The sequence below is a fragment of the Octopus bimaculoides genome, chromosome 10 (assembly GCF_001194135.2).
Source record: "Octopus bimaculoides isolate UCB-OBI-ISO-001 chromosome 10, ASM119413v2, whole genome shotgun sequence".
NCBI classification, from domain to species: Eukaryota; Metazoa; Mollusca; class Cephalopoda; order Octopoda; family Octopodidae; genus Octopus; species Octopus bimaculoides.
This window is the reverse complement of record NC_068990.1, coordinates 45,680,107-45,700,904: the sequence shown is the minus strand read 5'-3', so window position 1 is coordinate 45,700,904 and position 20,798 is coordinate 45,680,107. Positions and strand designations below refer to the sequence as shown.

The window sequence follows — 20,798 nt, the reverse complement described above, 5'->3', positions numbered from 1 at the left end:
TATATATACACACACACACACATATACAATAGGCTTCTTTCAGTTTCGGTCTACTGAATTTGCTCACAAGATTTTGGTTGGTCCAGGGCTATTGTAGAAGACACTTGCCCAAGGTCCCACACAGTTAAACTGAACCTAGAACCATGTGGCTGGGAGGCAAGCTTCTTAACTACACCGCCACACCTGTGCCTGCATCTATATGACAATTCAAAAGTTTTGACTTTTGACGTTTGCAAGACAATTTCTGTTTAAAATATCAGTTTATGTTAAATGACTTGTTTCCTTTGTGGGATATGTTTCAATTTAACTTGTTGAATAATAACAATAATAATACTAAGAAATTTTTCTCTTCTTTTCATTTTCTGTTCGTTGTATTTAATCTCTTCTATTATGTTTCTTTAAATCATTTGTTTTATGGCTTCCAAACTTCTGACAATCTTCAAAAAAAAAAAAAAAAAAAAAAAAAAAAAAAAGAAAGAAAAAAAGCAAGATGGATTAAATTAGAGCAACCCTGCAGGAGTAAAGTTAAAGAACACTCCACCTCGTTTTCCTCTTCCTCCTCACCCCCTCTCTCTCTTTCATACACACCTCTTCAAACAGAAACCATATCTTTCATGTGACTAAGATTAGATCAGTTTTTCCTTCTCCATGTCAATCTTTCTCAGTTTTTCCCTCCCCTTCTCTTGTCTGTTTCTCTGTCTTTTCATCTATCTGTCTCCTTCCCTCTCTGTCTCTCTCTCGCTATCTGCTTTTCTCTGCCCCTCTCTCTCTCTCTTGCTGTCTGCTTTTCTCTCCCCCTCCTTCCCTCTCTCTCTCTCCATAGTAGTATGCAGACATAAATCTTCATGTAATATCTATTGGTTCAATCTAAAAGTTAATGGGGGTGATATGTAATCTCACTGCAAGATGCAATTGACTGTGATTTCTCTCTCTCTCTCTCTTTCCTTCTACCAACTCTCATAGTTTGCTTCAATAATGACTAGAATGTGATTGTCAGTTACAAAATTGCTGGAGGAGAATTGCAGTAAATTTCGTATGATTTTGTTTGTGTGTGATAAAAATATTTTTATCACAAAAGTAAGTAATCTTTTTTTCATTTAGTCAGTGCAAGAGTGCGCATGCACATGTAGCTTTGGAGAAGAGAAAGGGACGTTGAGATTTGCAATAAAAATATTGTTTCCTCTTTTATAATTTGACAATTTTTGCCTGTAACTTCACATGCATTTATGCAGTTTTTTTGTTCTCCCCTCCTCTTTCCCTCCCTCTTCTTTTACTATCTTTCCCTCGTTCTCTCCTTCATCAGTTGTGCAGCTAACTATTCAGTAATCAGTGTTTGCTAGAATTCATGATGATCCAAAACCATCTCTTATTTTGTATACATACATACATACATACATACATACAGTACATATATTGTCTTTACCAGTTGCTTTACCAAATAAATTAATCTTATATTTGTTACTATTGTTTTTATTTTTAAATATTATACCACTCTGATAAAAAGTTTGTAAAATAGTTTCTTTTTTTTTATTGTATTTTTGGAAACAACATTTTTGCCAATAATTACATCAATACATTGATTATTCTTATTCACTTTATTCTTTAATTATTTGGTTAGAAACAAACCTATCATATTCTTATGTATTCTTCACTGATCTCTGTTGTTTTTATAGACTCTATATTTTTTTTCAGATGAAAAGGTTGTTGTTGCTCTTTTTGTTGTTTATTTTATCTTTAGATCAACCCTGGTTGATCAAGCTTATGACTGAAAGCATTTTAGCTGTGATCACTCCATCTTTTAGGAGCTATCTACGATTTTCATTATCAAATGTGCCCTTCTCTTTTGTTAAGATTTTGGGATGTGCTTCAAAGAAGATTTTTACTGCTTTTTCTAACTGAGCAATCATACAGAGCATCAATCCCCTAACCTGTTTGCACTACTGACCAATTTAATGCAAGGCAATTTTTCCACAAACTGGAGGATCATGTGCTAAACAAAACACTATAAAGTACATTATATATAATTCAATTATTACATATATAATACATATCTAATACAAAACACCTTGCAGATTGCAAAAATCAATTAAATAGGAATAAAGTTTTAAAATTTATTCTTTCTTTGCAACCCAGTACCAAATTATCCACAGTTCAGTTCTGGTTTCTGGCTCAGGGATTGGGGACTCTTGGGATAGAGGTTTGCAGAATTACAAGTTCTCATAGCATGTAGAAATTCTTCTAAATAGTATCATGTAAAATTTGTCTAAATGTTTATTTGAAGCTATTAATTATGTCTGAATTTCTGAAATAAGTTATCATTATAATAGAACAGACCTACTTATTGTTATTTGACTTGCTGGAATACAGCAGCTAAATCTTCTTCAAATCAAACCATAGCATCTTAAAAATGCAAAGATGCATTACGCTAGAAAGAGGTAGAAACTCTTAAAAAGGCAAGAAAGCCCTGGCTTCATTCTATTCATTATAGACTTGTTCAATCACAGTTGATCTAGTGGATAAACACCAGCAGCATAAAATCCACTGCATTTTTGACCTAGAGTGTATGTTTGAAGTGTGACACATGAATATACTATTACTGTTTATTTTGTATTTTCTACACTGTAGCCTTGTAGCCTGATGTTTCTTTTTAAGAAATGATATTCAATTTAATTTTGTATTCATTACATATCATTTCAATACCCATAGTACATCATTGCTATTAGCTTCTTCAATTGGTACATTCTCTAACCATTTTCTACACACACACACACACACACACACACACACACACACACACACACTTGTTGATTACACTATCTAGCATATGATATAATCCATTTTGTGTATGTAAATATAGTTGATCTTGCTGAGAAGATTGCTTGAAGTTAAAATCTAAGTTAATGAGAATGTATGATTAGCAATGAGGCTACTGTGAGTTGAAGTCTTTAGATTCTCCTGAGACTGAGTCATGCATCTTCCATTCAGTTTTATGCAAAATGCATTCATCTGTGTAAGACTGAATTATACAACATACTCTGGTGCAGCATATAATTCACTCCATCACTTCTCTAACAAAGTGACGTTGGATTCTGTATATAACAGTATATTTATTAGCTATGCATGTGTGTGTGTGTGTGTGTGTGTAATAAAACCTGATACAGAGTAGAGGGGACTCTTTAATGCCTCATTGTTGAATACTTACTCCTGTTAGTCCAGTGCAATCTTTATAGCAAGATTATGTATGTTTACATGTAAAAATAAAATGCATGTAAAATGTTTATTTACACAAAATGGATATCTGATACGATAGTGGACTGATGGTAGAATTGGTAAAGTGTTGAATAAAGAAATACCTTTGATGTTTTGTTATGTTCTGAGATCAATTCACTTCATAGGTCCTTTTAAGATAGATGAAATAAGTACCAATGAGTGACTGAACTATTCTGTGAAAGGTAATGCCCCAGCATGGCAACAATCCAATGACTAAAGCCAGTAAAGTAATAAAAGAATACCTTGTGTTATTTATAATACAGTATTCCAATACATATATTATGATTTTATGGGGTAGGAATGTACTTATTTTAATGGAATTTCAACACACTAGGAGAAATAAAATCCTCTAGATGTTTTTCCCCAAGTTTGTATAATATATATATATATATATATATATATATATATATATATATATATATATATATATATTACAAAATTTACAATAATAATAATAAACAAGTAAGATGATGTGCTAAGAATAGCAAATTGATACTAAGTGACTTATAGGACTACACTGTTTAATGTGTATTTTATTAATATACTAGCAAACACACCCATCCTTTGGGCAGTTTAACATATAAATAAATAATAAATCAAAAAAATATGAAAACAACTAAAAAAAATATTCTGTAATGCAAGTATACAACCATATAGATTTTAAAAATTATGGAATACACTCGAAATAAATAAATAGACAAAATCCTTTCACTTTTATAATATTCTCTTGCCCAAACCCTCAAACAATATACACCAGTACATCATCATCATCATCAAAGTAATAATACACAATTACAATATATAAATAATGATAAATCAAAAGAATGTGAAAACCACTAAAAAAATAGTCTCTAATGCCAATATATGACCATAGAGATTAAAAACGTATGGAAGACCCTATTTACAAGAAAACTATGTACATACAATGAATTAGAGAAAAACCTGTATAAACCACCGTTTTCCCTAGTTTGTTCATTTACGTGGGAGCTCTGGACAAAATGTTATAGTGTATGACCATCCTTGGCATATAAGTAATGTGTGTGTAAAGTTTGGTGAAAATCGGCTGAGAACTGTGGAAATGTATGCATTAGTCAATATACACACACATACTGTGGTTTATATATACTAGACTAGCAAACACACCCATCCTTTGGACGGTTTAAGTTGCTTTGGTGGTATTTTTTCACTAAATAATTGAACTACCCTAGAAGATTTATGAGTAGCATCTATGTTTCCGATTAACCTAGGTACGGAAAATCAAATTGAAGGCTGGTTATTGTGGAGGTCATTGCACTTTAATGATCATAGAACATAAAAGTTTGCAAGTGATGCAAAGTAGAGCTACTGAAGTGTTTTGGGAGTAGATTATGGATAATGACTACAAAATATAGTTGTTTTACATCAAAGCGAAATTTCTTGTCAGAAACAGCCACATAAATGGTGTAAGGAAATTGAAGGAAGACGTTGAAACTTCCCCTCTGCGAGTTTATTTTATTCAACAGCAAAGGGAGCTATTTTGCAGAGAGATAAAGCCCCTTTATTCTGTCTTCCTACTTAGCCTGTGCATAAACTAACAGCGAATGCCACGTAAAGTTAAATTGGCATGCAGCTTTCTGAAAGATGCGTATAGCTTTCGCTAATGGAAGCAAAAAAATTATTTAAAAGTTGGTTCTTTGGGACAGATCATATGTGATTATTTAAAAAGGGCTAGAATGACAGTACTAAAATGTATTTGAAACAATGGACAACAGCCGAAATATCATAATGGATGAGTAAATAAGCATCCTTAAAGTGAAACAACGGTATCAAAGGTAAACAAAGGTATCAACAAATATAAGAGTGGGAAGGGAACATCACCTTTCAAGTAACTCAGAATAGGTGAAGGCAAGCTTGCCAAAGTTTAATGCAGTTTAAATATGTAGATTAAGATAGTTTGGTATTGGATATTCATAGTGTACAGTGTTCCTAGTCAATTGAATCACCATTGTAGGTGGACAGTGGAAATAGACAAAATGCTTTCACTTTTATAAAAAGATTAAATGAGTATGGAAGACTCTACATACAAAAAAATTATGTCCAATTACGTGGGATCTCTGGGCAAAATGTTATAGTGCATGACCATCGTTGGAACAGATGTATAAGCTTCCATAGTGGATGCTGAGACCAACTGACAGATTTGTTGCCTTGTAGGGGTGAAATATTGTTATGCAGTCATACAGCAGGCAGATCAGATGATTGTCTTTCGAACTTTCTCTCTCTCTCTCTTCCTCACATATACACACACACACATTTTTTCAACAAGATTGGTGTAAGTGGATAGTGTGGGGTATGAGATACTTAGGGAGAGCATAATATGTGGCAAAAGGAATGGCTAGTAGTGTTTCAGTTACATATATATATACTTATGTAAGCTCAATTATAATAAAGATTTCAGTGAAGACAGCTGTGGTAAGTTTGTTCTGGGTTTACTGAATTTTTTTCAGTTCGAAGCATATGTCTTGTCTCTGATTTTTCATCAGTTTGAGTTTCTATTTTTTTTACCATACATATACTGACTTTGTCATTGCTCCTCTAATTAGAACCAGTAAATGTATTTCATTGTTGCTTAGGTAATGTTTTTTACTTTACCATCGTTTTTTCTGTCTTTAGAAAGACAATATATGTTATACATATAGCATCATTTATTACTGATTCATTTATCATTAATTCAGGATAACATGGCATGCTTAATTATGAACAGTATTATGCTTATCATGATTAATCTGTGAAAACACTTGTTAGTGATCAGTTAAAGATTGCTTGTACTGCAAAAACAGCCCAGCAACTACCCACAATTCTCAGCTACCCAGAATGCATTGACTATCATTTGTGCTTACATAACTATGCTGCAAGGGTGTGTATTTTTATGTGCACTTGTGCCTATCAATATACAAGCAGTGAACAGAAAAGTGCAGAGGTTCCTGATCCTAACAAACAACAGAGATGAGTGCATTCTTCACTGGAAAAGATAGACCATCAAGTTTACTTGAAGGAGGAGGAAACATCCCTAAAATCAAGCATCTCAAAGGAAAGATCTCACTATCAAGATCTTTCAGGACAACAAAAACACCAGAAACCTAAATAAAAAAGAAAAAAATCCATCCAAGTAATGCTAGAATTATATGATTACATATACATCTACCCTTGTTATCATTGGGGTTTGATTACAAAAAAACCAAAAAAAACCCTGATAAATGAATCCTCTGCACACACTTTGTAAATGGAACAAATATTAGATTCATTAACACTGAGCTCATGATCCATAAGCCATGAAGTTTCCATCATCATATTTCAATCCTTCTATATTAAATCATTTGTCTTGATAGTTGAAAATTGTTAAAATAGGGTACCAACAGCCGTTGCTAGAGGTTAATTGCTGGTAAAAATAAGGGGATATAGTACCCATTATTTTGCAATTCCCCCTACTTCAGGATAACAGGTTTTACATTTGCAAGTTGACAATGACAAGTACTACAGGTTAGGTTTTTTTTATAAAGATAAGAGGCATGGTGTGGTGGGGGAGAAAGAGAATTACACATATTCATTGATTTGTATATTAAAGCTAGTCAAGGCAAATGTTGCTTATTTAATAATTCAGCTGTTACAGCTGATCAAATGCTTCATTAAAAATCATCCCACTTGTACCAGCTTTAAAGAAAAAAGAATAAATAAATGGATGTCAACAGCAAACTAAAAAAATTGTGTAGAATCTCCAGAATGTTTACCATAACCTTTTTCTGTGACAAGTTGGTGTGGTTTAGAATTTGGTGCTAACACTTCAAAAACTAATCTTTGGGATTGGTGGAGAATGAAAATACATTTTGTGATTTTGTTAGTGTATTGTTTTTTTTTTGTTTTTGTTTTTTTTTACCCATTAGATTCTTTGAAAGATTTTTCATTTGTAACATAAATTGGTTTGATTGGTTGGTTAACCACCAAGTTATTAGTAAATGGAGTCCATGATCTATTTTTCATATCCAGTTCAAAGAACCTCATTAACTGCATGAACTAATGACTTTTGGTGTCACATCAACATCACTATTTTTCCTTTCATCTCCACAAATCAAAAATTCTTGTCTTGCTAATAATATAATTGTGTGTGTGTGTGTGTGTGTAAACTTCGTATTATACAATAATTTTGCCATTTTTCCATTGTATATGAATTTTCATTATATTTTATTTTTTTAATGTTGTGTTATATTCTATATATTACTTAAAAAACCCTCTGTAGTATAACTGAGCATTTTCCTAATTTTTATGGTATAATGTGTGTTGTTTTTCAAATCCAGGTCAGTCTTGATTGAACAGATTGATAATCAAAGGTGTTCCAACTATGAGCCTCCCATCTTTTTGTATATATTTGACTACATTGTCTAATTAGAATGTTTTATGTAAGGAAGTTTAGTTGTTATTTCTAGCAGATCTAATCAATTATATATAAACTTTATGCATGTTAGATGTGGTGCCAGTTTGTTTATTGTAATTAGGTTATCCAGAAACTGTCCTGTTATTATTTGAGGTTAAAACAATGAGCTAGCTAAGTAACCCAGTCAGTTCACTAAGTTGCTCCTTATCAAGCCTTGGCCTGTAAGAAATAGCAACCCTATTTTTCTCAAATCACATAGTCTAAAAAAAAAAAAAAGAAGGAAAGAAGGAAGAAGACGTTGAATAGTGTAGTCCTACATATACTACTATACTGTAATAAAAGATGAGATGGTTACAGTTTGAATGCTTTCATCATAGGTCAAATCAGTCAGGGCAGCTGAGTCCTGAACAACAACTGCCTATTTTATGCATTGACCTAAGAGGTCACCTTCATAGAAGTGAAATCACAATACCATAAATTCTAACCTTGCTCCTAACTAGCGGCCAATCTGCTTTTGAATTACTTTCTGCTTCAACTCAACTATCTTATGCTAGTTAATTGAGTTTCACTAGTAAAAATAGAATTTATTGAAACTGTTATTTGCGTGTTTTTTTGTTTTAATAGATTTTATTATAAGAATGTTATCACAAATAAATGACAAGTTTCACTGAATGTTTTCTTACTTTCTCTTTGATGTAGGGCCACGATGGGCTTCCTGGAATCTAGGCATATTTTTATGTATCCGCTGTGCGGGTATTCATCGCAACCTTGGTGTACATATATCCAAGGTGAAGTCAGTAAACTTAGATACTTGGACTGCAGAACAACTAGCTGTGAGTAAATCACCATTTAAAAAAAAAATCTGTTGCTTATTTCCTACATACACATTTTTTTTTTCTTTTATGAACATTTAAGGATGTCTGATTGCTTGTGAAATATTAATGTTAACAACTGCCCTGCCCCCACAGTGTGACCTTGGGTCTAATTTAGAAAATAGTATTACTAATATTGCTATACAAAAGCATAAATGAGCCTGATTTTGTCATGCAGAACAAAACATAACAGATGTGTTATGAACTTGTTTCTTTAATTAAATAAAATACCATATAAAAACAAAGTATTGTTTTCACATTTAGTGATCATATGGGAGACGTGGGCATACTTTTGGTAACTTTGTTCACCATTCAGAACATCCATCCCGCAACCCTATCCAGTCTCTTCAGCTATTGCCTACTCTCCCATCAGTCACTCCTCCACTTTTGTTCATTAGGCATTATATTCATCCTCCTACTCTCACCTCGTCTTTAACAATCCCCACATGCTTGCAACCTCCTGTTCTGTTTCCCACTCCTATTCATCTTGTGTGGGTTCATCCTGACACTTCCGTCTTCATCTCTCTTTCTAGCTGTACCCCAACTACTCTCATCCACTCTTCTATGATGCAAGTAGCTTTGTATCTCCTCTGCAGCAAGAAACCTGTTCCAGCCCTGTCCTTAATAATTTAACTTCTCATCACCTAACATAAAACTACTTCCTCTCAACTGTACTCCCTCCCACTCAGTCAAAGAGGTTCTTCTCTTTCAAGTTACATGGCAACCTTACTAGCATTGGTGCCACAAAAAAGTACCTAGTACATTCTGTAAAGTGGTTGATGTTAGGAAGGGCATCCAGCCATAGAAACCTTGCCAAAGCAGCAAATATTTGGGCATGACCTAATCCTCCAACTCATCCAACCCTATTGAACCAATCCAATCCAATCCATGTCAGCACAGAAGATAGATGATGATGATGGTAGTGGTGGCGGTGGCAGTGGCGGTGACGGTGGCGATTTCCCATCAATTTCTATGTCACTGTTGATGATAGATGATTCTGAAGTACTTTCATGTTTACAGTTGAATGTCCTTATTAACTTTTCAATACTAAATAAATTGCTGAGATTTCTTTGGAAATAGTTTTGGGCAGTGGCACTCTATTATGAGTAGGTAATTGTTAGGACAAGGAAAATATTGTTGGTTACATACATGTAAGTTGAGAAACCAATGAAATATTAATTTACTCTTTGTTGTTAACCAAGCAGAGTTTGTTTTATCGACTGGCCCTAACTTTTACTTTTCTCTTTACTCTCATTTAAAATACATATTCATATCTCTGCACCATCAAGCATCCTTTACTCCACCACTCAGTCCTGGCCCCACTTATTCCTACCCACTTTGTACCTTGAAGATCCACTCTGACACCCCATCACAATTTTTGTCACTTTCCAGTTCCATCTGATCACTCCCACCCTCTCTTCTAACATGTGAGTAGTCATACAGCTCCTCTATAATGCAAAGCATGTTCTGCTCTGGCCCTTTTCTGTCATGCTTTACCCCTCTCTATTCTTCATCTCTTAACATAAAGTTGCTCTCTTGGGGTTTGTAGTCTTACAAGCTGCATGACAACCTCTCTAGTACTAGTAGCACAAAAAAATAGCACCCAATACATGCTGTAAAGTGTTTGGCATTAGGAAAAGCATTCAGCCATAGAAATGATGCCAAAGCTGACATTATAGTATGATGCACTCCTTGAGTCCATCACATTTTGTCAAACATGGATGTTAAGCGATGTTTTATTATTCTTTATATACACAGATAAAGACATTAAGAAGCAAATTCATAATTGGTTGTGTAGTCTTAGGAGTTACATCAGTTAGTACCTGTTGACCATTACATTGATCTTCATACCGTGTTTTTAAATAAACCAGTTTACAATTCGTATCTTAGTCAAAGTAGTTGTAATAAAACTTGATTTTGCTCATGTTTTATTATTGAGAAATTAAGGACACCCAGCTGTAAACACATAAACAATCCTGAATCACTCATCTCTGATTGACATAGAAATCGATGGGAACAGGAAATGAAAAGTAAAGATAATGTTTTTGCCTTTATTTGGTATTTTATTTTTATAAAGAAACAAGTTCATAACATGTCTTTTGTTTTCTTTTGTGTATCAACATCAGGCTCATGTATATATATTTGGAATAATAATATTGTTAATAATTGTTTCTAATATAGGCACAAGGCTTGAAATTTGATGGAGAGGGTTAGTCATTATCATCTACCCCAGAATTTGACTGATGTTTCATTTTATTGACCTTAAAAAGGATGAAGGGCAAAGTTGACTGCAGCAGGATTTGAGGTCAGCATGTAGAGAGTTGAAAAAATGCTGCTGAGCAGTTTATCCAACATGCTAATGATACTACTAGCTTGCCACCTTAACACCGGGTCACATAATTGGAATGGCTTAGTTACAGTATGCTCCAGTATTTTGACTGGTATTTTATTGTATTGACCTTGGGTGAAATGCAAATTTGACTTTAATGGGATTTTAAAGGAAGAATATAAAGAGTCACAGTGAACTACAAAACTTTTTGTTTAGTGCTCTAATGATTCTGCCAATCCACCACCTTAGCAATATTACTAATAACAATAATAAAACTTCCATCTGAAAATATAGTTGCCACTGCTAGTATAATCATGAACCTGAATGGGAAACTTCTGTTAGATAATAATATACTGTCAGCTGATTAGAAGTTACATATTGCTAAGATAGAACCCCCTTCGAAGGAAGACATTCCACCTCACTAGAAATAACTAGTGAAGTCAAATCTGAAATGTTGGGCCTTGGAAATGAGCTAATATATGAGTGAGACAAATGGTTATTTTGTTTTTTAACAGTCATATTTCAATGCTATCTTGGGTAAGTAAAGTATGCAGGTACTGTCTAGAGTCCTAGAACACATAGGACTGGCATATAAATGATGAGATCACAACATTCTTCCAGGACAGGACACTAGTCCATCACAAGATTTTACTCATTTACAGCTGGAGCAATGTGAAATAAAGTGTTTTGCTCAAGAGCACAATGCACTGCCTGGTCTGGGAATTGAAACAGCAATCTTGTGACCAACATCATAGCCACTATGCCTTGTACCTTCACCATCTTGGTTAAGACAAGGGTTTGATTGAAGAAGTATTTTTAAGGTTCTTCCTGTTGCCAAGTCATGCTTGCTCTTCTAGTAAGGGATATGTTTTTCCAGAAGCTTTTGAAAGTGCAGAGTGACTGGTCATAATATTGACAACGAATGTATATGTTCCTACCACTTCATTCAAATGGTGTCAAGTGTAGAATATCCACATGTGTACATATTTGTGCAATCACACATACATACACACAGTTTCAGCATGAGTTTTATGGCTGGAAGCCTTTCCTATCATCAACTGCTTTAAATAGTCTTACAAGCTGCAGGGTGCTTTTTTTTTTTTTTTTTTTTTTTTTTTTGTGGTACCAGCACTGCAGAGATTGTCTTATACTCAGCAAGACTAAATAATCCTGTCAACCTTACATTGTCACTACTTGATTTGCCAACCATTTGTATATATAAAACACATACACATGCAACATATATATATGAGTGTGTCTATTTACAAATCTCCATCTTTATTTGATGCTCCCTAATTCCTTCCATTTGAGTAAAACAGCTTCTCTAACTAAAGCTTCACACTAGTTTGATCTGTGTGAATTAACACATGTATCTTGTGAAATAATATGCAGTCCAATAAAGTGTAGTCAAGGCAGCCCATCTTAGAATAAATTCAATGAAATAAAAGTAATATTTCATTTAGGCTGGGGCACAGCTCTTTGTTCCAAAATAGAATGCTCTGAGTTTGGAAAGACATGATAAACATCGTCATCTATTTTGACAGTGGTTACTAACAGAAGGATACTCTAAAAAGCCATCAACTGCATAAAAAAAGATTTACATAGGATAATAGGATTGTGAATACATGGAAAGGTCATGTGTTGCATCCCTATGTAACACATGCTAACAAGGAGAAACTAATGCAAAACTGAGGATGCTTATGGAGTTGGGATGATCATCTTACACTTGTATAAGTAATTAACTGTCAATCCCAAAAGGAAGTAAAATCTTCCAAATTAAGTAAAATACCTATAGAATGGATATATATATATATATATATATATGTGCTGGACTTCCTGCAGTTTTTGTGTACCAAATTACTTTTGCAAGGCATTTGATTGGCCCAATGCTATAGATGCTTAATCTAGATGCTAAGCACTAAGACCTATCCCAAAATTATGTTGATGTAGAGTGAACTTCTTTATCACATATCTATGTCTGTGTGAAAAATAGAAAAAGAAAATTTTTAAGGGGGAAAAACTCCCACATCATTTTTGTAGCTTACATTACTTAAGGTTAATATTTGTGAACCAGAACAACTTGTTTTACATCCAAATGGTTTTGGAAATAAATAGAATAAATTCTCATATATTTTTATACATACCTCCTTTACTCAGAAGTCAATGACAACAAGATTTTCAGGCCGAGTAGTTTCACTTGCTAGCTACACATAACTGCTGCTATGAGGTATTAAATAGCTTAATCTATAAATCTTCTTAATTAAGTTATTACCACCTATGATTACTTGCTTGATTTCTTATTCTTGTTTTTATTTTTTATGTCTTGAAATGTCTAAAAAGAAAACTATTAATTGAAATATTTAGAAATAATAATGCAATTTAAGAATAGAATAAGTATTTATATGGAGAGCTTACTGCTAAAATTGCTATTATATTGGCTAATTCCTTGCTCATTATCACAAATGTAGTAAGTACCAAACAGTGAGTTACAGGTAGTTGAGTGCATTGACTTAGCTCTATGGCATTAAAATGTACAACACTAATGAATGATGATAATTACCAAATGATAGTGATGTCTGTGTGTCTAGAGTAAATGAGTTCAACTTACTTTTTATAGACATTATGCTAATTGTGTTAGTCAAAGAAATGTATGTGTGTCTTGGTGTCTGACTGTCTTTTTATGAGCCTGAGCAAATTTTTTGTTTATTTTGTTTTTGTCATGAAAGTAATGGCAGTGCCCATAAACTTCTGCAGGCCCTCTCATACTGATCAGGTTTGAGTGGTTCATGTCCAGCTTGATCTTTGGCAAGTTTATGTCTTGAATAGAAAACAGGAAGAAAGAGAACATTCCAGACAGTTGCAGGTCTGTAAAGGAAAGAATAGAGCAAGTGTTTAGTGCAGGTTTAGTGAGCAACACCATAGAGTTGAGTATACAGCTTATTTGTTCAGTCATGCAAGGAAATGTTGTTGTATTTGTAGAAGAAACAGGGAGCAGCATTAATGGCAAAAGCATGGTGGTGAGTGATAGTTTATTAAACATACAGTATTGTATTGTCTTTCTTGAGATTTAGTCTTGAATGTTTGTATGTGTGGTAGCTGCTGCTCTAGCTCAAATATGTCAGCAATATTCTAAAAGTGGTTGTTGCTTTGTAGAAGGTCAGAAACTATTCAAAAGTGAAGTATTTCGTAGCATTTACTATTAGTTTTTGTTTACACATATCGTATCCTTGATATATTATAATTTTTCTGCTTCTGTTTTTATAGCTTTGTTGGTTAGCAATTCTGCAAAAATGTAGTAGAACTAGTCTAGTAGATGTGTTTGATTGAGTACACCATATAGAGTTCCTAGCTACTCCTTTTCAGCCTATCAAGTATGGCTTGATGTCAGACTCCTGTTTCCTTTTCTGATCCTAAAACTTTTGTGTGTTACATTTATTTAAAAACTCTTGAGTCTAGACTTTGTTTCGCATTTGGAATGTTTTCTTTAATTCATTAAAATTATGCTGGGAGAACTAGGTCATTGGTCTATCGGAGCTTTCACAGACAGCCAGTTTTAAATTCTTTTGTTATGGTCTGAAGATCTATTATAAACTGGGAGAATTGAGAGCCAATTTTTAATGACGCCAACTTGCATGCGGGTCACCTTTCTGGCAGCATCTCTGTACATGGTGAATATGATCATTCATATATGAAGAGTGTTCATTAAAGATTTCCCTTGACCCACTTCTCAAGGACTGGGATAAACGAAACTTGGCATAATTATTAGTCCTTCTCTACATAGCCACCACCAATGGTGACACACTTCTCCAATTGCTTTATGCAACTGTGAAGACCTCATCTGTAGAAGTCAGTAGGTTGTGTCTGGAGCCAAGACTTTATCTCGGAAATAAGTTCATCATCATCTGAAAAGTGCTTCCCTTTCAAAAAGGAACTTCATGGTTGGAAAGAGGTGGAAGTCAGATGGTGTGAGGTTGGGAGAGTAAGGTGGATGAGGAAGGATTTCATAGCCACAGGAGTGTGCTTTCATCTGGGCAACATGTACATTGTAAGCTGGGGTATTGTCTTGGAGCGGGTGGACTCCTTTGGTCAGCATGCCATGCCTCTCTGCTTTGATGGCATCCTGCAATTTCTGCAGCAGAGAAGCATAATATTCCCCATTAATTGTGATGCCCTTCTCCAGAAAATCCATTATCACTACTCAGCACTGGTCTCAAAAGACTGTGAGCATCACCTTGCCTGCTGAGAGTTGGATACAAGCCTTCTTTAGAGGTGGTGAATTATTCTGCTTCCATTACTTCGAGTGGACTTTAGTCTCAGGATCATAGTGATGGACCCATATTTCATCTTGTGTGATAAGTCTGCCGAAAAAGTTCCCCTTGTTTTCTTGGCACATTGCCAAAAGAGTCTGGGAGCAATTGACTTGTTCCTGCTTCTGAAAAGGTGTGAGCATCCATGGAATCCATTTTGCAGACAACTTCCGCATTTGCAAATGGTCATGACTGATTTTTTTCCCACAGACTCTACACTTATCTTCACTTCTTGGCTTAGTTGCTGCATAGTTATGCAGCAATCCTCCAATATGGCAGCTTCTACTTTATGGGTGGTGTCATCATCAAAGGTGGAATGTAGTCATCCAGGAATAGGAGCAGTTTCCACCAATGTCTGACTATGTTTGAACTGACAATGCCAGTGCTTGACTACTTGTATGATGGTGCATTGTTTCCATAAACTTCTTTCATCTTGTCAAAAGTCTCTTTTGGTGTATGACCTTTCAAGTATAAGAACCTGATCACTGATCTGCATTCAACTGCCTCCATTATAAGACCTTAGTCCACTTCAGCAGCTGCAAAAGACAAATGAATACTAGTGGAATGCTGCAATTTACAATATGATGTGTAGAGACATGTATGATTATACCTGTACAAGTTCCATTTCCTGCAATAATCAGAAGTGGGTCAGGGAAAATCTTTAATGAACATCACTCGTACATTTAAGTTTCTTAGCAACAATTGAGTGCATTGTGCTCTTTTGAGGGCCTTCTCCAGGTCATCAAATGCTATCCATAATGGCTTGCTCTTTGCTGAGAACCTTCCCTATAGTTATCTTATTAAGAAGAGGAGCATTGTTCATATATTAATGCCTGGCACAAACTCAAACTGCATCTCATCTAAACTAATTTTTCTTAATTAGATTTACTTGGTCTGATAGTAAATATAGATGCTACTAGAGAACCTCCTTTGCCATTTTAACAATTAATACCTATCTACACACATACACACACCAGCCAACCAACCATTAACTTCTCAGAACATCATGTATAAGATATAGACTAGGTGCCTCAATCTGTTCTTACAGGATTGTTGAACTACCAACAATATTATAACACTTCAGCAAGGTCAAGGAGAGAAGGAAGTATAGGCTTGTAAAGAATAGCTTCTAATCAGTAAAATGATACACAAAGAAACAGTAGAGAACCATAGGAACATAGCTGGGTGACTGGACCATCAGAAAACTATTGACAGCATACCATATGGGTGTATTATACCATTAACCAAAGTTCCACAAACACTGGTAGCTGCTATTCAATACTTAGTCAAGACTTAATAACTACTTGACTTCTCAAAGGTGAGAACAAGCTAATAAAATCTGATATCATACATTGTCATGGTGATATGTTGCAAGGTGTTAGTTTGACAGCACTATTATTCATTCTCTCATTAAACAGGCTCAAAAGATATAGCGTTTATGGAAATGGATGGTGGGAATTACAACTCTTTTGGAGAAGATTAAATAAAGAAAATATGGTCTTCAGAACACTCAGTCTACAACATATCATTCACTGCACCTTTTCATTGCCAACTCTGACACCTACAGTTGGCCTTCCAAATTGGATACTACAAAAAACTGAGCAAAACTGTTTGTACTATTCAATGTCATTGGAAATTTCAACAGCAACCAGATGAAAAGAAATTAAATTTCCCTTGCAAGGAAGTTATCATGGCCCTGACCCTTTTGATCAAGACCATCCTTGTTCTATGATATAAGCTTTCTATTTTAGAGTGATCTGCATTAAAACCTTCCATCAAAATTTTATGTCAATTTATGTTCTGAACACTAGATTAGTAATTACAAAGTGATTTTACTAAATTCTTCATTATTCTCAAAATTAATTGAAACAAAGGCAGTGTATTTCAACAGAAATATGATAGCAAAAGGTGTTCAGTCAGTATTAACATTACATGAGGCTCAGATTGTAATACTGAAGCAACATCTCCAGCATCGGAAAAAGGGTCAGCAACTGTCTCAATCAAGTTTGCAATCATAAAAACTAATATTAAGATAGCTGATGAACTTGAGGAAAGTCATAAAATAAAAGCTAACATTGATCTCTCCAAAGAACATTGGAAAACTGTATTTAAGGCAACAGAATATTCAAAAAATAGCTACTTGAAATGAAAAAAAACAAACCACAGAGGAAATAAACTACAGTGAGAACCTGGCATAGGTTATTTTCATACAATTGAGGAGCAATAAATCCTCACCAAGTATTTTCTAGCAGCAATAAAGCATCAATTCACTACAAGTGTAAGTTATGCCAAACTAAAATTGAAGACTGCCAACTGTATGAGAATGTCTTCGAGACACTACCTTCTGAGAAGGTGTGATGTAGTAGCCAATAGAGTGAGACATGAGTAACAACCAATAATGGTAGACATATTGAGACCAGTAGATCAAGCAAATATTTGGTGGAATTTCCAGAATAAAAATAGCAATCAAACTGAAATGCAACCAGCTTGATATTATTGTTAAGGACCACAAAAGCAAAATCATACTTTGTTGTGAAGTCAGCTGATTACTTTTGGTAAGAAAAATAAAGGTGCCCAAAATGTACTTTCAGGCTTAGACACATTATTATTGGAATGACAAGATATGTACCAAGCCATCTGAATCAACATGTGGTTGAATTTGGATTGTTGGTGAAGGACAAAAACTCCATAATTCATAGGCTATTGGTGATCATAATATCTAGGTCAAAATAAATCAGCAAAACTTTCCTAAGAGTTAATGGGTGCAGAAAAGCTGTTGACAGAAACCTAAAGATCACCAAAGTTTTGAAGCAGAGAATAGGATTGGCGAAATAACTTGCAGATTTTTACTATAGCCATAGTTCAGTTTAAAATAGTGAAGGTCAATTGTTATGCAGAGCTGACATTCCAGAGGGTGCATTCTTGGGTAAAGTGTTCAATGTGAATTTTAGTTAATGAATTACTGTAGAAGTAGGTGACACAGATGAATTTACACTGAGGTGATACTTTACATTCAACAAGTTTAGAAGAGCAGGAACCAATGATATAACTATAGAAAAGACAGACAGAATGCACGTGACAATGTAGTAGTTGTTGAATATTGATGTGGTAAGATTGTGTGTCAGGTATTGGGGTTGGGGCAAAGAGAATATGAAGTTCAAAATCAGAATCATGTGTGATAGGGTGCTGTTTCAGATGTGTACACAATCACTTGCACTTGAATACACATATAACGAGTTGCAAGTGTATGTGTCTATTCATTATGTGGAGCATGGTCAAATGGTTAAGTAGTTCACTGTGAGGAAGTATGGGGAAACGCCTTTTACCATAGCCTTCAATCGACCCAGGCTGTGTGAGTGGAATTGGGTATACAGAAATTGTGCAGAAGTCTTTTGGCTGGATTGTGCTTTGTCACACCCTGTATCACACTGATTCCAACTGATGTCAAGGATATACATATATGTGGAATACTGAGCCACTATGCTAATTCAGTGAGCAGGGAATCCAGTTGAAATTGACAGAGATCTGTTTGCTAGTGTGTTGTCACAGATGTAATAACAAGAAGGTAGAAAGGTAGTAGTAGAAAGCAGAAAGATAGTTCAAGGAGGAAATATTCAACCTCCCCCATTCTTAGTATATTTGTATACTTTAAAAAGAGATTGTGATCTGTCTGTATGTGAAAACCTTAAACAAGAGCTCAGTGTTTGCGTACTTAGTTAATTGTTTTAACTCACTATCATAGTTTTTTGTTCATTTATCAATACCTGGTAAAATTGTTCAATTATGGAAGAGATAATCTTTTAATTTACTTTTCTCTTTATTCATTTATTTGTATATTTAATAATCTTTTACTTGAGATAAAAACAAATTGTCATTAGGATATTTTACATTTTATATCTAAAGAAACACTGAGTATATAATTACATAGCAAATAATGTTTGCTTAACATTGTCAAATCAATATATTTCACAGTTGTATTTGTTTATTTTAACCTGAAAATATAGAATTGTTTGACAAACCTTACGCTTTATTAGTGATTTGTTAATTTAATATCCTATCTTTATTTATTTATATATTTACTTATTTATTCACTTGGCTACCCAAATGGTTTCTTTTAACTATGAAATGTTGATCATTGGCCAGCAACTCACACAAGTTATCTTTTAAATAAAATTAAAGATCAAACTTATATAGTTTGTGATGTACTGGTGTACCACATAGCTAGCTCAACTACTGCAAGTATACAATGAGATATGTCACTGTATCACCACAAATCAATAACTGTTTCAGTTTGGTGTAATTCATACACTGTTTAGTACAGGAAACTAATTATGTATGTAGGGGATAGATAAATAAAATTAGGCCAATTCTTGAGTTTGTGTTGGAAAGCACTAAAATTTACCAGGATGACATTGAAGATTAATATGAACAACTATATGCTGTATATTGTCTTATCTAATAAAAAGAAAGACTCAGATTAACAACTCACCAATTAATTTTTACTAACAGTACTTCTGTCTGTGTGTATGTGGAGATAGATAGACAGAGAGAGAGTGAGAGAGAGAGAGATTATCAGTGGTTTAACAATTATCTTTCACTAGTATATTTGTGCCATCAAAAGTGATGGTATTTTAAAAGACATCAGTTAAAAATGGTATATAATAAATGCATTCATTATATTTTATATAATATAATTTTATTATTTATAAATTCCTATTGAGGTAAAACAATAAAAACTTTTATATTTAAATGTTGATGATATATTTTTTCCATGTAGAGATTCATACACATAATGAAAGTTTTTTTGTTTTTTTTTATATTCATGACTTATACCAAAGAATGCAAAAAAGTTTGCAGTGTTTACTGCCCACCATTTATTTACTTTGATGCTTGTGTGAATAGTATCGCCTACAAAATCCCTTGAAAATTTTCAAAGAAGGCCTCCTAAAAGAGTCAAACAGAAAGAGCCAATATTGCCCTTTATGTTAATTCTACCACTGAAACATGTGATAAAAAGATTATGTAAATATTGATAGTGAGGCAGAAAAGAAATATATATATATATATATAATCTAGAAGGTACACTTGCACCTTTCTTTCTGTTGTATTTTTTGCCAATAATGCTGACAAAGTAAGCTACCTGCTTTTATCAAGCTATTAGGCCTTTCAACTCATGTAATTACTGGCAGCTGGCTTTCTGAAGCACATATACATTATATAAAGCATTAATACAAATTACATTTTCTGCGTTCCTTATATAACTTTCTGCATGAGACAAACAAATAAATTAAAAAGTTGGAAAACTATTATGACGAGATATTTCCATTTACTTCTGGTGTTTCAGTATTTGTTATGTGTATGTGTGCAAGTATATATGTGTGTGTCTGAATATATTAGTGTGTGAGATTCTCTACTTTCACAATCTCTTTCTTTTTCCTCCCATCATTTGCCTCTCTTTCTTTCTCATCCCCCCCCCCACTTTTTCATGCCTTCTCCTGTCAATCTTCACTCCACCTTACCTAGCACAGTTACGCCTTACACTCATATCATCCTCTTTGAAGATGACTCTTTTTTTTTCTGTCTCCTTTCTCCTACTATTATGCTTTAGTGAGGGA

At 34.0% G+C, this 20,798-nt stretch overlaps 1 protein-coding gene across 3 annotated transcripts in view; it reads left to right on the top strand.

Moving 5' to 3' along the window:
- Window positions 1-20,798, top strand: part of LOC106874158 (stromal membrane-associated protein 1) — a 128,559-nt gene that overhangs the window by 44,056 nt on the left and 63,705 nt on the right. For all 3 annotated transcript variants that reach the window (XM_014921812.2, XM_014921785.2, XM_014921802.2), the window contains exon 2: window positions 8,375-8,508. In XM_014921812.2, coding sequence (XP_014777298.1) covers window positions 8,375-8,508 — 134 coding nt within the window. The remainder of the gene's footprint in view (window positions 1-8,374; window positions 8,509-20,798) is intronic.